Source organism: Oncorhynchus clarkii, chromosome 20, assembly GCF_045791955.1.
Source record: "Oncorhynchus clarkii lewisi isolate Uvic-CL-2024 chromosome 20, UVic_Ocla_1.0, whole genome shotgun sequence".
NCBI classification, from domain to species: domain Eukaryota; kingdom Metazoa; phylum Chordata; class Actinopteri; order Salmoniformes; family Salmonidae; genus Oncorhynchus; species Oncorhynchus clarkii.
In genome coordinates, this window is record NC_092166.1 from 51,347,829 (window position 1) to 51,370,265 (window position 22,437).

At 40.6% G+C, this 22,437-nt stretch overlaps 1 protein-coding gene across 1 annotated transcript in view; it reads left to right on the top strand.

Annotated features, from left to right (window-relative positions):
* Positions 1–22,437, top strand: part of LOC139376480 (NHL repeat containing 2) — a 50,938-nt gene that overhangs the window by 13,589 nt on the left and 14,912 nt on the right. Inside the window, exons 3-8 of the mRNA XM_071119112.1 lie at positions 588–637; positions 1,073–1,478; positions 7,279–7,400; positions 7,540–7,669; positions 20,618–20,711; positions 21,248–21,479. Of these exons, the coding sequence (XP_070975213.1) occupies positions 588–637; positions 1,073–1,478; positions 7,279–7,400; positions 7,540–7,669; positions 20,618–20,711; positions 21,248–21,479 (1,034 nt within the window). The remainder of the gene's footprint in view (positions 1–587; positions 638–1,072; positions 1,479–7,278; positions 7,401–7,539; positions 7,670–20,617; positions 20,712–21,247; positions 21,480–22,437) is intronic.

Genomic DNA, 22,437 nt, shown 5'->3' on the forward strand with positions numbered 1-22,437 from the left:
AGAATCTGGTGCAGTCCATGAGGAGGAGATGCACTGCAGTACTTAATGCAGCTGGTGGCGTCACCAGATACTGACTGTTACTTTTGATGTTGACCCCCCCTTTATTCAGAGACACATCCTTCCATTTCTGTTAGTCACATATCTGTGGAACTTGTTCAGTTTGTTTCAGATGTTGAATCTTGTTATGTCCATACAAATATTTACACGGTAAGTTTGCTGAAAATAAACGCAGTTGACAGTGAGAGGACGTTTCTTTTTTTGATGAGTTTACATTTTAAAAGGAGAGAATTAATGCATTAAAAGCATTTCTGTGAAGCTTTGTAATTGCTTTGTAATTGCCTCACAATTGAGCGTCGTCCCAAAGCCTAGAAATGTTTTTAAGGCTCGGTTTTCAGAGCCGTTGGTGGAATTTAATCTACCGCGTTTGTTCCCGGCTACACCTTTCACATATAAAGAAAAGGCGCTATAAAGAAGACTGTATGGTAAAGATATCAGGATTTAGTTTGGGTATAAAAGGGATATAATTGTTCATGACTTATTTTCCCTCTTTCACATTCTCTCTTTCCATCTGTTTTTCTTTTTTTAAGATGGGCTTGTTATCGTGGGTGTCCACTCTGCCAAGTTCCCCAACGAAAAGGTAAGCCATTGTCATGTTTTATTTGAAGATATGTGATCTTAATAATTACATTCTTCATTAATATTGCAACACAGCTTCTCCATTATTAAAGGGATAGTTTACACACCATTTAAGTCATGGTACTTTAAAAATTCCTTGACTCATAACTACTCTGGAACAGGACCAGGCCAGATTGCAATCCACACTCTGGGTGTGTGTGCATAGTCACAAGTACTATTTGCTCACATTGGCACTGAACAAAAACAATAAAAGTGAATGGTAGAAATATCTTATTTGCATAACATTGAAATGTTAGTTGTTGGAGGTAGTAGCTAAATAGGTAAACAAATCCAAAGTCTGTGTGTGTATGGAAACAGCAAGTAATATTATAATTCAAGTTAACCATTAACCATAAAATGTTTTACTAAGTGGAATGGATTTGACCTCCTGTTCAAGGTGCTGCAGAACGTGCAGAGCGCTGTGCTCCGCTACAACATCACCCACCCGGTGGTGAACGATGGAGACGCTCGGCTGTGGCATGAGCTGGAGGTGGCCTGTTGGCCCACCCTGGTCCTCATTGGGCCCAGGGGCAACCTGCTCTTCTCGCTGGTGGGAGAGGGCCACCGTGAGCGCCTAGCGCTCTTCACCAACACCTCCCTTCGACACTACAGGGACCAGGTCCTGCTCAGTGACCACCTTGTGGGGACCAAGCTTTACAGGGACTCTCTGCCCCCATCGCTTCTTTCGTTTCCTGGGAAGGTAGCAGTGGATTCCAGTAGGAAGAGACTGGCTATAGCAGATACGGGCCATCATCGGGTACTTGTGGTGTCCAGCATTGGGCTGGTGCTTTACTCTATAGGAGGTAAGGGCTGGATGGGCATCGCCTCAAAATAAATCAGATGAATGGGGATGCCCGTTTTACACATTCTAATTCTATGATCGCCTCAAGGCTTGACAGAGCTTGTGGTGAGAAATCCAAATATACCCGTGGGGAATAGAACATGCTGTATTTTCTGACCCGGTTGAAGGGTGGGGTGTCAGAAGAATCTCAGACATATTTATGTAGCAAACCTATTAGGGGATGTTTATGTCCAACAACACCTTAACCCCTGCTTTGACATCAGGAATCAGAAATGGAGCAGTGTTAAAGAATTGTTAACCCCCTAGAGTCGATTGACGCACCGGTGTGTCAGATGCAGCTAGAGCGGTGTTGATCAGACCATGAGACATCCTGAAAATCAGTGTTCTCATAAAAAATTGCTCCACGACTGCCACAAGTGGCAGTGAACTAGTCTGAAGTCGGTACCGTCGATGTGCCATCTTCTGTTTTTGGCGTCTGAACCGTTTGGGCTGCAAACTAAAGTGACCTCACTGTGGAAAGCGGTGGTGTTTTGCTGTACTACCCCCACAAGTGTGACGGGACTCGTCTGAAGGTAACCAGTACCGGTTTAACAAAAACTTAAGGTTGTTTTGTGCCTTTGCCAAGGTAATCCCATCCACCTGACAAGTGTGGCATATCAAGACGCTGATTAAACAGCATGATCATTACACAGGTGCATCTTGTGCTGCAGACAATAAAAGCCCCCTCTAAAATGTTTTGTCACACAACACAGTGCTACAGATGTCTCAAGTTTTGAGGGAGCGTGCAATTGGCATGCTGACTGCAGGGAATGTTAATTTCTCTACCATAACCTGCCGTCAATGTCATTTTTGTGAATTTAGCTGTATGTCCAACCATCCTCACAACCGTAGACCTTGTGTATGGCGGCGTCATGTGGGCGAGCGGTTTGTTGATGTCAACGTTGTGAACAGAGTGCCCCATTTGGCAGTGGAGTCATGGTATTTGTATGTATTATGGATCCCCATTAGCTGCTGCCAAAGCAGATGCTACTCTCCCTGGGGTCGAAACACACCAAAGCATCCACATTACATATAAAACTGTGAACTATGTTTGTACTGAATGAGCTAAAGATAAAACGGTACATCATATAACATGTCTACACCACCACATAACCACAACACAAAATGTTCAATACCAACATTCAACAATGTATCAATCAACAGCCTGATCAATTTTGTTTCGCTGCATGAGGCAATTGTGTTCACACCAGATATTGACTAGTTTTCTGATTCATGTCCTTTAAAACCTTTCTAGAGCAGGCATTCCGCTAGCGGAGCCCCTCGACAACATTCCTGCTGAAAAGGCAGGGCGCAAAATTTAAAAATATTTTTTTAGAAATATGTAACTTTCACACATTAACAAGTCCAATACAGCAAATTAAAGATAAGCTTCTTGTTAATCTACCCATCGTGTCCGATTTCAAAAAGGCTTTACAGCGAAAGCACAACATATGATTATGTTAGGTCATAGCCAAGTCAAAAAAACACAGCCATTTTTCCAGCCAAAGATAGGAGTCACAATAAGCAGAAATATAGATAAGATTCATCACTAACCTTTGATGATCTTCATCAGATGACACTCGTAGGACATCATGTTACACAATACATGTATGTTTTGTTTGATAATGTGCATATTTATATCCAGAAAAAACATCAATAAAAGATACAAGTGTTATTCACAGAACTAAAGATATACGTCTCCTTAATGCAACCGCTGTCTCAGGTCTCAGAGCCCAATCCAGCCAAAGAAATATCCGCCATGTTGGAGTCAACAGAAGTTGGAAATAACACTATAAATATTCACTTACCTTTGATCTTCATCAGAAGGCACTCTCAGGAATCCCAGTTCGACAATAAATGACTGATTTGTTCCATCATTTATGTTCAAATAGCCACTTGTTGTTAGGGTGTTCAGCCCAGTAATCCATCTTCATGAGGCGTGAGCACTTCGTCCAGACAAAAACTCAAAGTTCCGTTAAAGGTCGTACAAACAAGCTAAACGATGTATGGAATCAATCTTTAGGATGTTTTTAACATAAATCATAAGGTTCCAACCGGAGAATTTCATTGTCTGAATAAAAGCACTGGAACGAGAGCTAACTCTGTCGGAAGCGCGTGTCACGAGCCTGAGACACTCTGCCAGACCACTGACTCATTCAGCTCCCATTCCCTCCTCCTTTATAGCAGAAGCCTGAAACCAGTTTCTAAAGACGGTTGACATCTAGTGGAAGCCGTAGGAAGTGCAACTTGACTCCATAGACACTGTGTATTCAGTAGGCCAAGCTTTGAAAAACTACAAACCTCAGATTTCCCACTTCCTGTTTGGACTTTTCTCAGGTTTTCGCCTGCCATATGAGTTCTGTTATACTCCGACATCATTTAAAACCACTTACAGTGCATCAAAATCTGTCCTAAATTGCTAACATATGCATATTATTATTAATATTGGATAGACAACACTCTGAAGTTTCTAAAACCGTTTGAATTATGTCTGTGAGTATAACAGAACTCACAGGGCAGGCAATCTTCCAAACAAGTTTTGAAAATCCTGAAAGTTGGGGCAACTTTGACGTCATCGCCCCCTCCCTTCCCAACAAGTTATGGATCTGGAAACACTTTGTACGTCTTCCAGTAGATGTCCTCATTCAGTAGAAAGTGTAATGGAGCATTTGCTGTGAACTTTAACCTAATGGAAAAGAAAGTAGTCGGTGTCGCAAGAGAATGCCATTTTGTTGTGGCGCATTTCTCTTTGAGTGCTACGGCTGTTCCAATCAGCCCCAGATGAAAACGAATGATCCGGTTGGAATGTTATTGGATGTATATGATTATAACATCCTGAAGATTGATTCTGCACTTAGTTTGACCAGTTTCTTCGACCTGTAATATGTCTTTTGGAAGTTTTGGAAGTTTTCATGCAAAGTTATCCTGGACCAGAAGTCATTTTTTGGGCATGTGAGCTGAAAGTGATAGCAAATGCTACTACTTGGACACCAGTATGGAACAAAACGATTTATTGTTGATCTAGGACTCCTTGCACTACATTCTGATGAAAGATCATCAAAGGTAAGGGAATATTTATGTTGTAATTTTGTATTTCTGTTGACTCCAACATGGCAGAGAAATATTGTTACGTCTGAGCGCCGTCTCAGATTATTGCAATGTTAGGCTTTTTCCGTAACGTTCAAAAAAAATGTGACACAGCGGTTGCATTAAGAACCAGTGTATCTTTTAATTATATGTAGAACATGTATCTTTAGTCAAAGTTTATGATGAGTATTTCTGTTATCTGGCGTAGCTTTCTATAATTCCTCCGGATATTTTGGAGGATTTTCTGAACATGGCGTCAATGTAAACCGAGATTTATGGATTTAAAATGCATATTATCGAACAAAACATAAATGTACTGTGTAACATGTCATATGACTGTCATCTGATGAAGATTTTCAAGAGGTTAGTGATTTTTTTTTTTTTATCCTGCTTTTGTGATTTTATCTTTTGCTGGAAAAAATGGCTACGTTTTTTCTTTGGTTTGGTGGTGGTCTAACATAAATGTATGTTGTGTTTTCGCTGTAAAACATTTTAAAAATCTGACATGCTGGGTAGATGAACAAGGTGTTTATCTTTCATTTGAGGTATTGGACTTGTTACTGTGTGGGGTTAAATATTTCTAAAGAATATTTTTGCATTCCCTGCGCCACCTTTTCTGCTGAACAGGGGGGGAACCCCTCGCCTTAACAAGTTTTAAACAGTTTTAGAAACTTCAGAGTGTTTTGTATCCAGTACTAATAATAATATGCATACAGTGGGGAGAACAAGTATTTGATACGCTGCCAATTTTGCAGGTTTTCCTACTTACAAAGCATGTAGAGGTCTGTCATTTTTTTATCATAGGTACAGAGACAGAATCTAAAACAAAAATCCAGAAAATCACATGGTATGATTTTTAAGTAATTAATTAGCATATTATTGCATGACATAAGTATTTGATACATCAGAAAAGCAGAACGTAATATTTGGTACAGAAACCTTTGTTTGCAATTACAGAGATCATACGTTTCCTGTAGTTCTTGACCAGGTTTGCACACACTGCAGCAGGGATTTTGGCCCACTCCTCCATTCAGACCTTCTCCAGATCCTTCAGGTTCCAGGGCTGTCGCTGGGCAATACAATAAGATGTTCTATTGGGTTCAGGTCTGGAGACTGGCTAGGCCACTCCAGGACCTTGAGATGCTTCTTACGGAGCCACTCCTCAGTTGCCCTGGCTGTGTGTTTCGGGTCGTTGTCATGCTGGAAGACCCAACCACGACCCATCTTCAATGCTCTTACTGAGGGAAGGAGGTTGTTGGCCAAGATCTTGCGATACATGGCTCTTCCATTCTCCCCTGAATACGGTGCAGTCATCCTGTCCCCTTTGCAGAAAAGCATCCCCAAAGAATAATGTTTCCACCTCCATGCTTCACGGTTGGGATGGTGTTCTTGGGGTTGTACTCATCCTTCTTCTTCCTCCAAACACGGCGAGTGGAGTTTAGACTAAAAAGCTATTTTTGTCTCATCAGACCACATTACCTTCTCCCATTCCTCCTCTGGATCATCCAGATGGTCATTGGCAAACTTCAGACGGACCTGAACATGCGCTGGCTTGAGCAGGGGGACCTTGCGTGCGCTGCAGGATTTTAATCCATGACGGCGTAGTGTGTTACTAATGGTTTTCTTTGAGACTGTGGTCCCAGCTCTCTTCAGGTCATCGACCAGGTCATGCCGTGTAGTTCTAGGCTGATCCCTCACCTTCCTCATGATCATTGATGCCCCACGAGGTGAGATCTTGCATGGAGCCCCAGACTGAGGGCGATTGACCGTCATCTTGAACTTCTTCCATTTTCTAATAATTGCGCCAACAGTTGTTGCCTTCTCACCAAGCTGCTTGCCTATTGTCCTGTAGCCCATCCCAGCCTTGTGCAGGTCTACAATTTTATACCTGATGTCCTTACACAGCTCCCTGGTCTTGGCCATTGTGGAGAGGTTGGAGTCTGAGTGTGTGGACAGGTGTCTTTTATACAGGTAACTAGTTCAAATAGGTGCAGTTAATACAGGTCTCCCCTGTATTGTGGAGAACAGGAGGGCTTCTTAAAGAAAACAGGTCTGTGAGAGCCGGAATTCTTACTGGTTGGTAGGTGATCAAATACTTATGTCATGCAATAAAATGCAAATGAATTACTTAAAAATCATACAATGTGATTTTCTGGATTTTTGTTTTAGATTCCCTCTCTCACAGTTGAAGTGTACCTATGATAATTACTGACCTCTACATGCTTTGTAAGCAGGAAACACTGCCAATTTTGCAGGTTATCAAATGCTTGTTCTCCCCACTGTATATGTCTTAATTTACTCAAAATATAGACTCTTGGCTTTCATTTGACACCCAATCTGATATTATATGTTGGTCCTCATGGGTCGTTTACGTGTAAATGCCATTTGTCTATTTATTGGTAATATTCAATCTTGTTAACCTTGTGTTTTACTAGAGACTGCTACCTAATGAAAGATGTGATGGCAGCGCAAGTTTATCCAGATGCTGTGTTTGTATAGAAATGTAATGGTATGTATAGTCTGTTAGCTAGGAGGCAAGGGTCTGTATTCCACCCTGCCCAGGTATTTGACATGTCAATGCAAATGAAGAAAATACTAACTTAAAAGGCCTCTTTAGACTATTGGCATGCACCCCAAATGAAGTCTTCCATACCTGTCATCCTGTTATGTCACAGGGCCTGAGAGTGGTAGGAAAGACGGTAATCTCGACGAAGCAACCTTCTGCTCCCCACAGGGGATTGTCATCAAAGGAGATACTGTCTTTGTGGCCGACACTGAAAACCATCTGATCAGAAAGGTAAGAAAGAGGGTGCCCAATAATGGCCCTTTGCCTTTTTATTGGCAAAAGATCTGATCTGATTGGTCAAAAGACCAATACTTCCAAATAGAACCTCCTCAGACTCTTTATTACTGTCCAATCTTTCGCTCACTCTCAGATTGACTTGTTGGAGGGACAGGTCAGCACCCTGGCAGGAGTGGGATTTCAAGGCACAGACATGGAGGGAGGGGCCATGGGACCCCAGCAGCCTATCAGCTCACCCTGGGACTTGGCCCTTGGGACTGCAGGTAAGTCTACAGCCAACTTACTGGTAGGTCTCCGCTTAGAATTGATTTAAATTGATCCAACTTGGGGTGACTAAGTACCAAATTAAATACAACAGATTCAAAACCACTGGTTCTATACTTGTGAACATTAGGTACTTTTTTTTCCCATCTCAAAATGCGCATCAACCAATCACATTCATTGGACGTATTTGCACATGATAAAATGCTACATATTAGCTGTTCCCCTTACATAACCTGGCTCATTTAGCCTTATGCTAACCTGACCAGGTGGCAGTGATTATGTCTGGTAACACATTCTGCATCATTTAATTACAAACGTGATCAAATACGTTTTATTGGAAATGGCCTTAACAGAAGTCAAACGGCACGATATGCTATTCAGAGTTACTAAAACGCGCCAGATTTCAACTGAACCAATAGCTCAGGTGAGATATTGTTTTTCTTCCTGTGAAATGTACAATTTATATTTATTGTGATAGTGTGTTGCGAAAGGAAGTGCAGCCAAACCTTGTAAATACAACTATTCTATCAACAAAAAAAGCAGTTGTCCTTAAAAAAAAATATTACGAAAAAATAAGCATCCTAGAAGTAACTTGAAGTTAAATAGAGCTTGTCAGGGGATTTGAGCACTAAATGCATCAGGGCATTGCATGCATAGACTAAGGCGTGCACTATATGATATTAATGTTTAAAAACAAAATATAAAGGAAGAGAAGCTTAGGCCTAGCCCAGAGAGCAAGAGATGGAGATATGCATGCTACGACACCGACATACATTTCTTTATCCTTGTCAGATAGGCTACTGCTAAACGGAAATAGGCATAGGCTAATTCATTCATTTTCAATATGAATATTTTTTTATAAAGATAAGCATTATAATGTTAGATTATAGAAGTAACTCTGGTATCACTAAAACATTCTTCCTCAACTCAAGTTAATTTGTCAGTCAATTGGAGTGCCAGTGAGTACTGCCTTCATATCATAGGCCTGCAGTATAATTGGCTAATAACCACACCATACCTTCACTAAAGTTTCTGAACTTTATTAGGGTAATATCAAAAGTAAGTCAAAACATTACTTATAGGAAAAATACAAACAGGATGGTATATTGTGACAAATACAACATTACAGTTGGACTTCATTTGGCCAAAGAAAATGGCTCAACAGAATGAAACACAACACTTGGGAACTGGTTTTAACCTTCACCAAGTTTTGAACAGGCGATATTGCAGCAATTATCAAGAAATGCTAGTGCCGCTACCATTTCACCAACAAAAAAGGTATTAAGAGAATGAAACAAACACATTTAGCGTCTTTAAAGAACTCTTTAAAGAACTGGAACTTGATTAATAAAGGGCTCCCGAGTGGCGCAGTTGTCCAAGGCACTGCATCTCAGTGCCCGAGGTGTCATTAGACACCCTGGTTCGAATCCAGGCTGTATCACAACTGGCAGTGATTGGGAGTCCCTTAGGGCGGCGCACAATTGGCCCAGCGTCGTCCAGGTTTGGCCAGTGTAGGTCGTCAATGTGAATAAGAATTTGTTCTTAACCTCTTGGATTTAGGGGGCGCTATTTTAATTTTTGGATGAAAAACGTTCCCGTTGTCACGAAAAGATGCTCGACTATGCATATAATTGACAGCTTTGGAAAGAAGACACTCTGACGTTTCCAAAACTGCAAAGATATTGTCTGTGAGTGCCACATAACTGATGTTACAGGCGAAACCCAGATAAAAATCCAACCAGGAAGTGCCGCATTTTTTGAAACCGCCTCATGCCAATGACTCCTTATATGGCTGTGAATGAGCTTACGTTTTCCCCAAGGTGTCTACAGCATTGTGACGTCTTTTTAGGCATTTCCATTAAAGAATGGCTGTAAGGGACCATATATAGCATGTGGTCACATGGTGTCTCCCGCAGAAAATCTTGCGTAAAATACTGAGGTAGCCATTTTTCCAATCGCTTCTTATGAGAAACCAATTGCCTCGACGGATATATTATCAAATATATATGTTAAAAACACCTTGAGTATGGATCCTAAACAACGTTTGCCGTGTTTCTGTCGATATTATGGAGCAAATTTTGAAAAAAGTTTGGCGTTATAGTTGCAGCATTTTCCGGTCGATTTCTCAGCCAAAGCATGATGAAGAAACGGGAGCTCTTTCGCCTACAAAAATAATATTTTTGGAAAAAAGGAACATTTGCTATCTAACTGGGAGTCTCCTGAGTGAAAGCATCTGAAGTTCTTCAAAGGTAAATTATTTAATTTGGTTGCTTTTCTTATTTTTGTGAAAATGTTGCCTGCTGCCAGCAGAGCCTAGCATAGCATTATGCCCTGATAAACTTACACAAATGCTTGTCTAGCGTTGGCTGTAACGCATATTTTGAAAATCTGAGATGACAGTGTTGTTAACAAAAGACTAAGCTTGTGTTTGAATATATTTATTTCATTTCATTTGCGATTTTCATGAATAGGAAAAGTTTATGTCCGCTGCGTTATGCTAATGCATTTGAGGCTATGATTACGCTCCCGGATACGGGTTTGCTCGTCGCAAGAGGTTAATTCAATTTAGTGCTAGTTTGACCACCAGAGTGTCTTTGTGAAGCAATTGATAGTCATCAATATTGGCTGTACCAGAGAATTTAAAACCTTTTTTTTTTAAGAACATAGAATATGGGATTTCCACACCCTAATTGTAGTCTAACCAATACCCAAACACAGATTCAGTGAAAATAAAAATCTCATTGATTTATCAAGACCAGTCCCCATGCTTGTCTCAGAGCAGCGGGAAACGGTGCTGAAATAGTTGACCACACGCGAGTAGGCAAATGCTTCAAGTCCTATTGCCTCTAACTTCAATATGCTTTTTTAATTAAAAAAAAAGACCTACACCACTTAACAGCACATTACTCAACACTAGTGAGACTCATGTCGCCTACAGTAAATCTAGAAATAATTTTTTCAATGATGTGACTCTCCGCCAATAATTACATTTAGAGGATTGGAGGATTCTAAATTAATATCTAAGGGGCATTTTTCGTTAGGGCAAATCTGATATGTGAGAATATCTAAGGAGTTTTTATATAATTTTAAATTTATAATCGCTTTGTTTAAAAATAATGATATTTTGGAGATTTTGTTTCCGAAAGTGAGCAAGAAAAAGGCCATTCTTGAACATGGGGTGAGACATTCTTACTAATTTGTCAATTAAAGCCAGTTTGTTATTTTAAATGATTTATCTCTGTTTTTAGAGGGAGAGAAACCAAAAGCCCACCGTTGCCATATTTTTATAGTTTGGGATTTACAAATGTGTGCTTCTCATGTAATTTATTGTAAGTAATATGCTACAGTCCAGTTACAGATTGTTCTGATCAAGTAGAAACAAAAAAAATTGTCTTTTTTTGGGGGGGTGTGCGTGCAAGACCGAGAACTAGCAATTCTTACACTATTGTTCAGGAGGAACGGAAAACTTCATGTCAATTCATAAACCATGTCCCATCAAATCTCTTCTCAACTATTTTGCAATCTATATGGCTCTCTGCAAATAATTACATTTAGAGGATTCTAAATTGTTTGTTTAAAAAATAACGATATTTTGGAGATCATTTTTTCAAAGACATCCTGGCCAGCCAAAACCCTCCCCTAAACCGGATGACGCTGGGCCAATTGTACGTCACCTCATGGGTGTCCCGGTCGGCACGGTATCGAACCAGCATCTGTAGCAACGTCGTTTGCACTGCGATGCAGTGTCTTAGACCGCTGCGCCACTCGGGAGACCCCATCCACAAAGTTTTTAATGCTAATCAATTGCCTTGCACAAAGTATCAAAATACAGAGAGGTGTTGGTAAGAGTCTGTTGTCCTGCTAATAGCCAATAATGGGGCTGCACAACGTGACTGGTTGGGAGTTCAATATAATTGAAAAGTTTAATTTCTCTTAGAATAAAAACCTTATGCTCATCCTCGGGTGTCAAAGCAAGACGCAGACTACAAGCCTTAATTAACTGTACTGTATCACCCAGAAAGCCATATGTATTGATGCGCCTTAACAAGATTATGATGATATATGGTAAAACAAAACCCCTACTGTCGTGGTTAGCCCAACTACAAAACCCCTACTATCTTGTGAGGAAACCCTCTCTAGACTCCATAGATTGGAGCACTGCACCCTCCCCTCACTTTGTGCTCTCTCTCTCCTAGCCTTTCCGAATCATCGTTAGAACTATTGATAACTTATTCAACCCAAATTTAGAATGACAGACTCAACGTGAAGCACTATCACTCGAATTCATGACCCTTAACTTAGCACACACCGACTGTGGCAGAATGTACATTTACAGACAGAGGGAAATATGCATTACTGTTCAAAAGTTTGGGGTCACTTAGAAATGTTCTTGTTTTTGAAAGAAAAGCACATTTTTGCCCATTAAAATAACATCGAATTGATCAGACATAGTGTAGACATTGTTTAATGTTGTAATTGACTATTGTAGCTGGAAACGGCTGATTTTTTTTTTATTTTTATTGAATATCTACATAGGTGTACTGAGGCCCATTATCAGCAACCATCACTCCTGTGTTCCAATGGCACGTTGTGTTAGGTAATCCAAGTTGATAATTTTTAAAGGGAAATTGACATTAGAAAACCCTTTTGCAATTATGTTAGCACAGCTGAAAACTTGTCCTGATTAAAGAAGCAATAAAACTGGCCTTCTTTAGACTAGTTGAACGGAGCATCAGCGTTTTTGGGTTCGATTACAGGCTCAAAATGGCCAGAAACAAAGAACTTTCTGCTGAAACTTGTCAGTCTATTTTAAAATAGATTCAATAAAACATTTTCCTCATCAACCCTACGGTGAAGCATGGTGGTGGCAGCATCATGCTGTGGGGATGTTTTTCAGCGGCAGGGACTGGGAGACTAGTCAAGATCGAGGTAAAGATGAACGGAGTAAAGTACAGAGGTCTTTTGATTTTTTTTTTCCGTATCCAGAGCGCTCAGGACCTCAAACTGGGACAAAGGTTCACCTTCCAACAGGACAACGATTATAAGCACACAGCCAAGACAACGCAGGAGTGGCTTTGGGACAAGTCTCTGAATGCCCCTGAGTGGCCCAGCTAGAGCCCGGACTTGAACCTGATCAAACATCTCTGGAGAGACCTGAAAATAGCTGTGCAGTGACACTCCCCATCCAACCTGACAGAGCTTGAGAGGATCTGCAGAAAATAATGAGAGAAACTCCCCAAATACAGGTGTGCCAAGCTTGAAGCATCATTCTCAAGAAGACTCGGCTGTAATCGCTGCCAAAGGTGCTTTAACAAAGTACTGAGTAAAGGGTCTGAATGCTTGTGTAAATTTGTTATTTCTGTTTTTTATTCTGACTAAATGTGCAGAAATGTCTAAAACTGTTTTTGATTTGTCATTGTGGGGTATTGTGTGTAGATTGATGAGGTAAAAAAAAATATTGAATACATTTTGCAATAAAGCTGTAATGTAACAAAATGTGGAAAAGGTCAAGGGTCTGAATTATTTCAGAATGTACTGTAGTAACTGTTTCATTTAGAAATACATGTTTCACTTTGCATTACTGTCCGTGTTTTGGCCACTTAATATTCGGCTTCCAGACAACACAGAATGATAGATGGGCCGTTCTTCATGTTTTTGATCATATGAATATGATATATGAAATCGAATAAACAGAAGTATTTTTTTATCTTCTCTCAATCCAATGATTTGATGATTGACAGTCACTGTAGCTGGTCGTGACCAGTCCAAATTGGCCTAGGTCAATGAGACAGCCACTTTCACAACCGTATGTACTTTAACCTGTAGCCTATGCATTTTGCACACATCCAGCCTATACTGTCCATTGATTGGCCTTTTTTATTTTGTGTGGTTATGCTGTGAAATTAATCTAATCCCTATATACTGAGTCAAAGAGATGGATCATTTAGAATTTTGTGACAAAACAGACCACAGATGGAAATAATGCACAGAGCAGACTACAAGAAAGACGCAACAGACTCAGACGACAACAACAAAGATGTTTGGTGTGCTCATAGCTCATAGCAAAGTACCGTGATGCATTAATCTTTGGTAGGAGACCAGCGATAAGCTGGTCACTTTCTCCTAACGCTTTCTGCGTAGTTTCCAGTCATGTTTTAGTCTCTTTACACTTGGTGGGTGATTTTGAATTGAGGAATGTTGTTTCAAAATTAACTATTTACATAATAGCAAAGGGGCCTACTTTTTGCTGCGTGTTTTAGACTCTGCAGCATAACATCCCACAGATTGGGAAGCAGGAAGAGCCATATTACCACCAAGCTCTTTATTCTTGCCTCTACTTATTTTTACAAAAATGACTTCTCGATGGTTGAATGTAAAAGTTCGATGAACTGAATGTATAGTCACCAAATCTACACAATGTCTCTCATTCATATTCATAAATTGGAACCCAAGTTTTTTCCCAATAAGCAGCGACTCCATCTAAAACTACTTTAATTCACAATTGTGGGTTATATTGTGCTGCTTTTATAGTGCATCCTTTGATAATACTTCATATATATACTTTACTACTTGATCACCACTCACTAATTGTTAATTTTCCAGTCTGAATTTCTGGATTCATACATTTTAGGAATATTTTCTATATATTCTCCTTCGTAATCTGTTAGATACAATTCCCACCCCTGAACCATACACTGTTAAAGCCTAAATGCACTGGCTACTTCACCCACCTGTCCTCAATGAACATGCCAAAACCACTGCCTACATTTTTGTATATGGGGACCTATATAATAAGTTTATTTACCCCACTGGGGCCAATATAGATCATTAAGGGATCTTCTAGTAGGTAGCACCTACCAATAACATTGGTACGTTTTTACCCTGCGTAGTCTATATGACTTCAAACACATTTTTCGGTGAGGTCCTGCCCTGGAAGACCTGCCCTAAGACTCTTCCTCACCCAGAGCTATCCATTGATTTTATTTTTTATTTAACTCGGCAAGTCGGTTAAGAACAAATTCTTATTTACAATGACGGCCTGGCCAAACCAGGATGACGCTGGGCCAATTGTGCACCGCCCTATGTGACTCCCAATCACGGCCAGATGTGATGCAGCCTGGATTCGAACCAGGGACTGCAGTGAAGCCTTTTGCACTGAGATGCAGTTCCTTGATGGGCATGTCCCTTACACGGGTGACTCCAATCACCAAGACCACATCATAGAGATTCTTTGGGAGTCTTCTCATAGGTAGCACATAAACATGGGAATCAATCACACCGCCCGCTGTCTGTTTTGGTGGAGGCTTTTTGTGTAGTCTCAACAAACTCCCCACCCCAGAACTATGCGCATACGATCTAGTTTTTATCTCCGGTGGAATCCTATACATAAGATACTTCTTCATCCCTAGAGCTATCCACTAATAAACTGGCCTCAGATTTAATAACAATGGTTCTATCCACCAGTTACGGAGAGGATGCATCCATCTGTCACAAGCACACACAGGATTTTTCCTAAATAGCCATATCGCCGATTCGCTTAAACATTTTAAAACTTCACTCTCCACATATACTTTGATTCAACAATCTCAAGGCTCACTACAGGTTGACAAACAGAATGGGTAGATGGCCCTTAAGGGGCACTTGAGGAATTAGTAGGATACAAGCGTACCTTTATTTATTGGCTGGCCTCCTCCACTACTGATTCTCCTTCCTCCCAAACCTGTTCCTTAAGCTTGAAATCCTGCTGAAAACGGCAATTAATAAGAAGACCAATATACAATAAACATATCATACAAAAGAGCCCAAACTCCCAGTGACGTTTCAAATATTTACTCAGAGAAGATGTAAAGCTGAATACATACCTTGAATCAATTGCAGTGTCCACTTTATACCCTTAGCTCTCACCCCCTCCCTTCCACAAAGATGTACTTCAGTACTTTTCCATCACCCAGGATTTCTCATATCACAGGACTTCTTATCAGAGGCATTGAGTTGTTGGGAGTGCACATTCCTACAGTCTATTGCAGTCCACTAAATAATTACACTTTCTCGTACACAGAGCTGCAAGGAAATAAAAACTATTCTATTCATACTAAGAGGATATAATGATATAAAAGTAATTTACAATCTGTCAAGATAAAATATATATATTTTTAGAATTGTAAACTATCAAAACCGAAACAAAAAAACTTTAATGCAAATATATTTACAGCAAGAGCATATTATTTGAAAACAAATGCATTTTTTTTCAGTTTTCCACCTTCCTCTGTCTGTCTATTCAGCTCATTGATTTGGTTACGATGAATCGTCACTCCAAAACTAGTGGACCAATAAAGACTCATTATCTACTCCTCCCTCCAAGCCCTGCCTTCTCAGAAACATGTTTCCAAAACCATCGAAAACAACTGCCAGTGAAAGCAAAGATCCCATGTAGGCGAAATAGATTCAATAGGTTACATTCAACAAGTACAGCACTTACACAAATGAATGATGATTGGCTAAGAGAAATTGATGATAAAAAGATTGTTGGGTCTGTTTTGTTAGACTTCAGTGCGGGTTTTGACATTATTGATCATAGCCTGTTGCTGGAAAAACCTGTTATGACTTTACACCCCCTGCTACATTGTGGATAAAGAGTTACCCATCTAACAGAACACAGAGGGTGGTCTTTAATGGAAGCCTCCAACAAAATCCAGGTGGTATCAGGAATTCCCCTGGGCAGCTGTCTAGGCCCCTTACTTTTTTCCATCTTTACTAACGACATGCCACTGGCTTTGAGTATTTACTTTTTTAAAATTTAACCTTTATTTAACTAGGCAAGTCAGTTAAGAGCAAATTCTTATTTTACAATGACAGCCTACCCCGGCCAAACCATAACCCGGACGACGCTGGGCCAATTGTGCGCCGTCCTATGGGACGCCCAATCACGACCGGTTGTGATACAGCACGGGATCGAACCAGGGTCAGTAGTGACGCCTCTAGCACTGAGATGCAGTGCCTTAGAAGGCTATGTACAGTTGATGTCGGAAGTTTACATACACCTTAGCCAAATACATTTAACTTCTTGACGCTACCCATCCCTTTAGCGGGATAATTGTCATCAACAACCGCTGAATTGCATAGCGCCACATTCAAATAATATTACTAAAAATATTTATATTCATGAAATCACAAGTGCAATATAGCAAAACACAGCTTAGCTTTTTGTTAATCCACCTGTCGTGTCAGATTTTGAAAATATGCTTTACAGCAAAAGCAAAAAAGCAATCCAAGCGTTTGTAAGTTTATCGATCGCTTGACAAAACATTATGAACACCTAGCATCAAGTAGCTTGGTCACGAAAATCAGAAAAGCAATCAAATTAATCGTTTACCTTTGATCTTCGGATGTTTTCACTCACGAGACTCCCAGTTACACAAATGTTCCTTTTGTTCCATAAAGATTATTTTTATATCCAAAATACCTCCGTTTGTTCAGAAATCCACAGGAAAGAGCGGTCACGACAACGCAGACAAATTCCAAATAGTATCCGTCATGTCCACAGAAACATGTAAAACGTTTTTTATAATCAATCCTCAGGTTGTTTTTAAAATATATAATCAATAATATATCAACCGCAACTGTCTTTTTCAGTAGGAGAGGGAAAGGCATTGGCTGCCCAAACTCTGTTGCGCCAAGCAAAACGCTGCTGGCACCCGGCCATAAAATGACACGTTATCTTTCTCAATCATTTTTCAAAATAAAAGCCTGAAACTATGTTTGTAGACTGTTGACACCTTGAGGAAGCGATGGGGAAAGGAATCTGGTTGATATCCCTTTAAATGGAGCAAAGGCAGGCTATGGAACATGGAGTTTTCAAAATAGAAACCACCTCCTGGTTTGATTTTCCTCAGGGTTTCGCCTGCAAAATCAGTTCTGTTATACTCACAGACAATATTTTGACAGTTTTGGAAACTTTAGAGTGTTTTCTATCCTAATCTGTCAATTATATGCATATTCTAGCATCTGGTCCTGAGAAATAGGCCGTTTACTTTGGGAACGTTATTTATCCAAACATAAAAATAGTGCCCTCTAGCTTCAAGAGGTTAAACTCAGGTTCTCACAATTCCTGACATTTAATCTGAGTAAAACGTCCCTGTCATTGGTCAGTTAGGATCACCACTTTATTTTAAGAATGTGACATTTCAGAATAATAGTAGAGAATAATTTAATTCCGCTTTTATTTATTTCATCAGATTCCCAGTGGGTCAGAAGTTTACATACACTCAATTAGTATTTGGCAGCATTGCCTTTTAAATTGTTTAACTAGGGTCAAATGTTTTGGGTAGCCTTCCGCAAGCTTCCCACAATAAGTTGGGTGAATTTTGGCCCATTCCTCCTGACAGAGCTGGTATGTAGGCCTCCTTGCTCGCACAAGCTTTTTCAGTTCTGCCCACAAATGTTCTATATGATAGAGGTCAGGGCTTTGTGATGGCCACTCCAATACCTTGACTTTGTTGTTCGTAAGCCATTTTGCCACAACTTTGGAAGTATGCTTGGGGTCATTGTCCATTTGGAAGACCCATTTGCGACCAAGCTTTAACTTCCTGACTGATGTCTTGAGATGTTTATTCAATATATCCACATGATTTCCCTCCCTCATGATGCCATCTAGTTTGTGAAGTGCACCCAGTTCCTCCTGCAGCAAAGCACCCCCACAACATGATGCTGCCACCCACATGCTTCACGGTTGGGATGGTGTTCTTCAGCTTGCAAGCGTCCCCCGTTTTCCTCCAAACATAACGATGGCCAAACAGTTCTATTTTTGTTTCATCAAACTAGAGGACATTTCTCCAAAAGTACGATCTTCGTCCCCATGTGTAGTTGCAAATCGTAGTCTGGCTTTTTTTATGGTGGTTTTGGAGCAGTGGCTTCTTCCTTGCTAATCAGCCTTTCAGGTTATGTCAATATAGGACTCGTTTTACTGTGGATATAGATACTTTTGTACCCGTTTCCTCCAGCATCTTCACATCTTGTACTTTTCGTACGAAAGTACGTTCATCTCTAGGAGACAGAACGCGTCTCCTTCCTGAGCGGTATGACTGCTGCGTGATCACATGGTGTTTATACTTGCGTACTATTGTTTGTACAGATGAACGTGGTACCTTCAGGCGTTTGGAAATTGCTCCCAAGGATGAACCAGACTTGTGGAGGTTTACAATGTATTATCTGAGGTCTTGGCTGATTTTCTTTTGATTTTCTCATGATGTCAAGCAAAGAGGCACTGAGTTTGAAGGTAGGCCTTGAAATACATCAACTTAGTGTATGTAAACTTCTGACCCACTGGAATTGTGAATCAGTGAATTATAAGTGAAGTAATCTGTCTGTAAACAATTGTTGGAAAAATTACTTGTCATGCACAAAGTAGATGTCCTAACCGACTTGCCAAACCTATAGTTTGTTAACAAGAAATTTGGGGAGTGGTTGAAAAACTAGTTTTAACGCCTCCAACCTAAGTGTATGTAAACTTATGACTTAAACTGTATGCGGATGACTCAACACTATACATGTCAGCTACCACAGCTACTGAAATGACTGCAACACTTAACAAAGAGCTGCAGTTAGTTTCAGAATGGGTGCCAAAATAAGTTAATCCTAAATATTTCAAACTAAAAGAATTGTATTTGGGACAAATAATTCACCAAACCCTAAACCTCAACTAAATCGTGTAATAAAGAATGTGGTAATTGACCAAGTTGAGGAGAGTAAACTGCTTGGAGTAACCCTGAATTGTAAAATGTCATGGTCAAAACATATTGATACAACAGTATCTGTCCAAAATATATTGCTGCTCTGCCTTCTTAACAACACTATCAACAAGGCAGGTCTTACAGGCCCTAGTTTTGTCGCACCTGGGCTACTGTTCAGTCCAGTGGTCAGGTGCCACAGAGAGACTTAGGACCATTGCAATTGGTTCAGAACAGAGCAACATGACTGGCCCTTGGATGGACACATAGAGCTAACATTAATAATATGCATGTCTAACTCTCCTGGCTCAAAGTAGAGGAGAGATTGACTTCATCACAACTTGTATTTGTTAGAGGTATGTTGAATGCACCGAGCTGTCTGTTTGAACTACTGGCACACAGCTCAGACCCCACAAGACATGTCAACAGAGGTCTCTTCACAGTCCCCAAGTCCAGAACAGACTCTGGGAGGCGCATAGTACTACATAGAGCCATGACCACATGGAACTCTATTCCACATCAATAACTCATGCAAGCAGTAAAATTATATTTAAAAAACAGACAAATACACCTTATGGAACAGTGGGGACTATGTGAAATCTGTTGTGAATGTAATGTATTTTTTTGCTTTAATTTTGCTGGACCCAGCATTATTTTTGTTTACAATTTTACACATGTTCCTTTTGATTTGTTTTGTTATCTCAACATCCATCATTTCACTTTTCCTCAAATATTATTTTTTACATTTTCAACTTTATTTTTCATATTTACAATTTATTTTATTTTGAATTCAATACTTAAGGTGTGAAATTGACCCCATAGAGATTTGCTAGCAAATATTACTCTGTTTAAGCTGATATGGGTAGCATGTGAGTATAGGAGAGATGTTTTGTGTCCTTGCTTGAATATAAAGGATTTATTTTAGACTGTATCCAATGACTAAAAGCATTAGTATGAGCTCTGAAATATTTGGGTCCTGTGTACTCAATGTCTTGTTGCAGATCTAAAGTATTCAAGTGTATGGCCCTGGTATATGCCTTGAATACTTTAAAAAAATCCATCTGTCCTTCCTGGTTATTTGAGGTAATCTCAGATCAAGTCAATGGATCTGGTAAAGAAAGGTGGATGTGTGATCAGGCAAGAGCAGTACAGTATAGCTCGGCTTTGCTCGATTCGGCTCGCTCAGTAGTGTGAAAGGTGTATTTCTGTGTTACTTTCCAGGCGGTGAGGAGGATAACATGCTGTGGGTGGCCATGGCAGGGACACACCAGATCTGGGCTCTGTTCCTGGAAAATGGGAAGTTGCCTAAAAGAAGGTGAGCGACTGGCACATAATTGCACTGGCAACTGTTTCAGGGCCTGATAATGTTCTTCTTCCGTATATTCAGTCTAGACTCAAGTAGGCTATTAGCTTCTATCTACCCCTTTTGGTGTTTTCAAATCTGTACGAGAACCCAATAATGTGACAGATCCACTGTCAGGGGAGCTTGCACCATATTACTTAAGTAACACCAATCCAGTTCCTTCGGATCAAACAATGGGCCTCCTGAGGCTAGGATTGGTTTACAGACCAATGTTGTGATATTTCACCATTCCATCGATTTGACTGTAAGCTTTAGTGCCTGTGATGGATTATCATTTTATTTTGGAGGGTTTTATGTATTCATTGAGAGAGGACAGTGAAGAAGGGACAGGAAAGTTAGGCGATATTATGAGTCAGAAGGGCATGGGTCGGATTCGAGCCCATGCCGACTGATATACATGTGTGCCAGGTTCCGCGGAACTAACCACTGTATCACATAAGCTACATACACACAGATGATAATATTAACAGCATGACAACTCCCTCCAGCGAGTCCAAAGCGGGGACGTGTGTGCGCTTCGCCGGCAGTGGCAACGAAGAGAACCGCAACAACGCCTACCCCCAAAAGGCCGGCTTTGCCCAGCCCTCGGGCCTGGCCCCCGCTCCGGAGGAGCCCTGGGGGTGCCTGTACGTGGCCGACAGTGAGAGCAGCACTGTGCGCTCCCTGGCTCTGAAGGACGGCGCCGTCAAACTGCTGGTGGGGGGCGAGAGAGACCCCCTGGTGAGTCAGTCCTGTGATGGAACGGTTAGGGGGGGGGGGGCTCAAGGTAAAAGATACCCCTAACCTCACATTAGCATAACCCCAATCTTAACCTTAACCCTTAGGAGGAGGAAAAAATATCTATGCCCGTATCAGTGGTTAGGGGTAACCCATAGACAATACAGCAAGAACAATAGTCTTCTATATCTATGGGTTAACCTCTACTTATTCTTAGAGGTATTTCTGAGCGTCAAGGATTGGGACATAGGGTTTTATGTTTAGCTTTTTTCCTCATGAATCCAAAATTAAAACCAAACCAAAGTTTCTGGGCACAATCTAGTTGCAACCCCAAAGGAATCCGCTGGTCATTTTTATCTCAATTTATCATCAATATATTAGTATCAATGTCAACTGAGGACTCCATGGTTCAAGTGTTGCAGTTCCAGTTCCCCACACTTAGTAGAATGACGCCACCTCTAGACACTGATCCAGGGTCAGAGAAGTTTCGACCCCCTTTCACCTAAAGATGAAGATTTATACTTTTAAGCTGATCCTTGATGTTAGGCTGTTCTCTCCTGAGCCCGACAAACACTATACAGTAGGGGTGCATCCCAAATGGCACCTATGGGCCTTGTTCTCTCTAAATAGGGCGAGGGTGCAGGGGGCTGGTGAAGGGAGAACTTGATTCCAGGCTATCGCTCAGCGCTCTGTGAGGCATTGCTTACCTCCCTCTAATCACACCCAGTTTATGTTCCTCTCACCACTTTGTCTTCCTGGTTCTTTATAAAGGAAGGATAAACCATATTGTGCCGTAGGGGTTACAAGCAAGCAACGAGGGAGTTTTTTAATGATTTAATTGGAGCAGTGGCTGAATTATTACAGCATTTGTCGTGACAAGATTTGAAAAGCATTACTAGCGCCATGTAACATTTGTTGCAAGTTTAGTTGACAGTCGTGGCAAGTTTCCAAACCTTTTGAA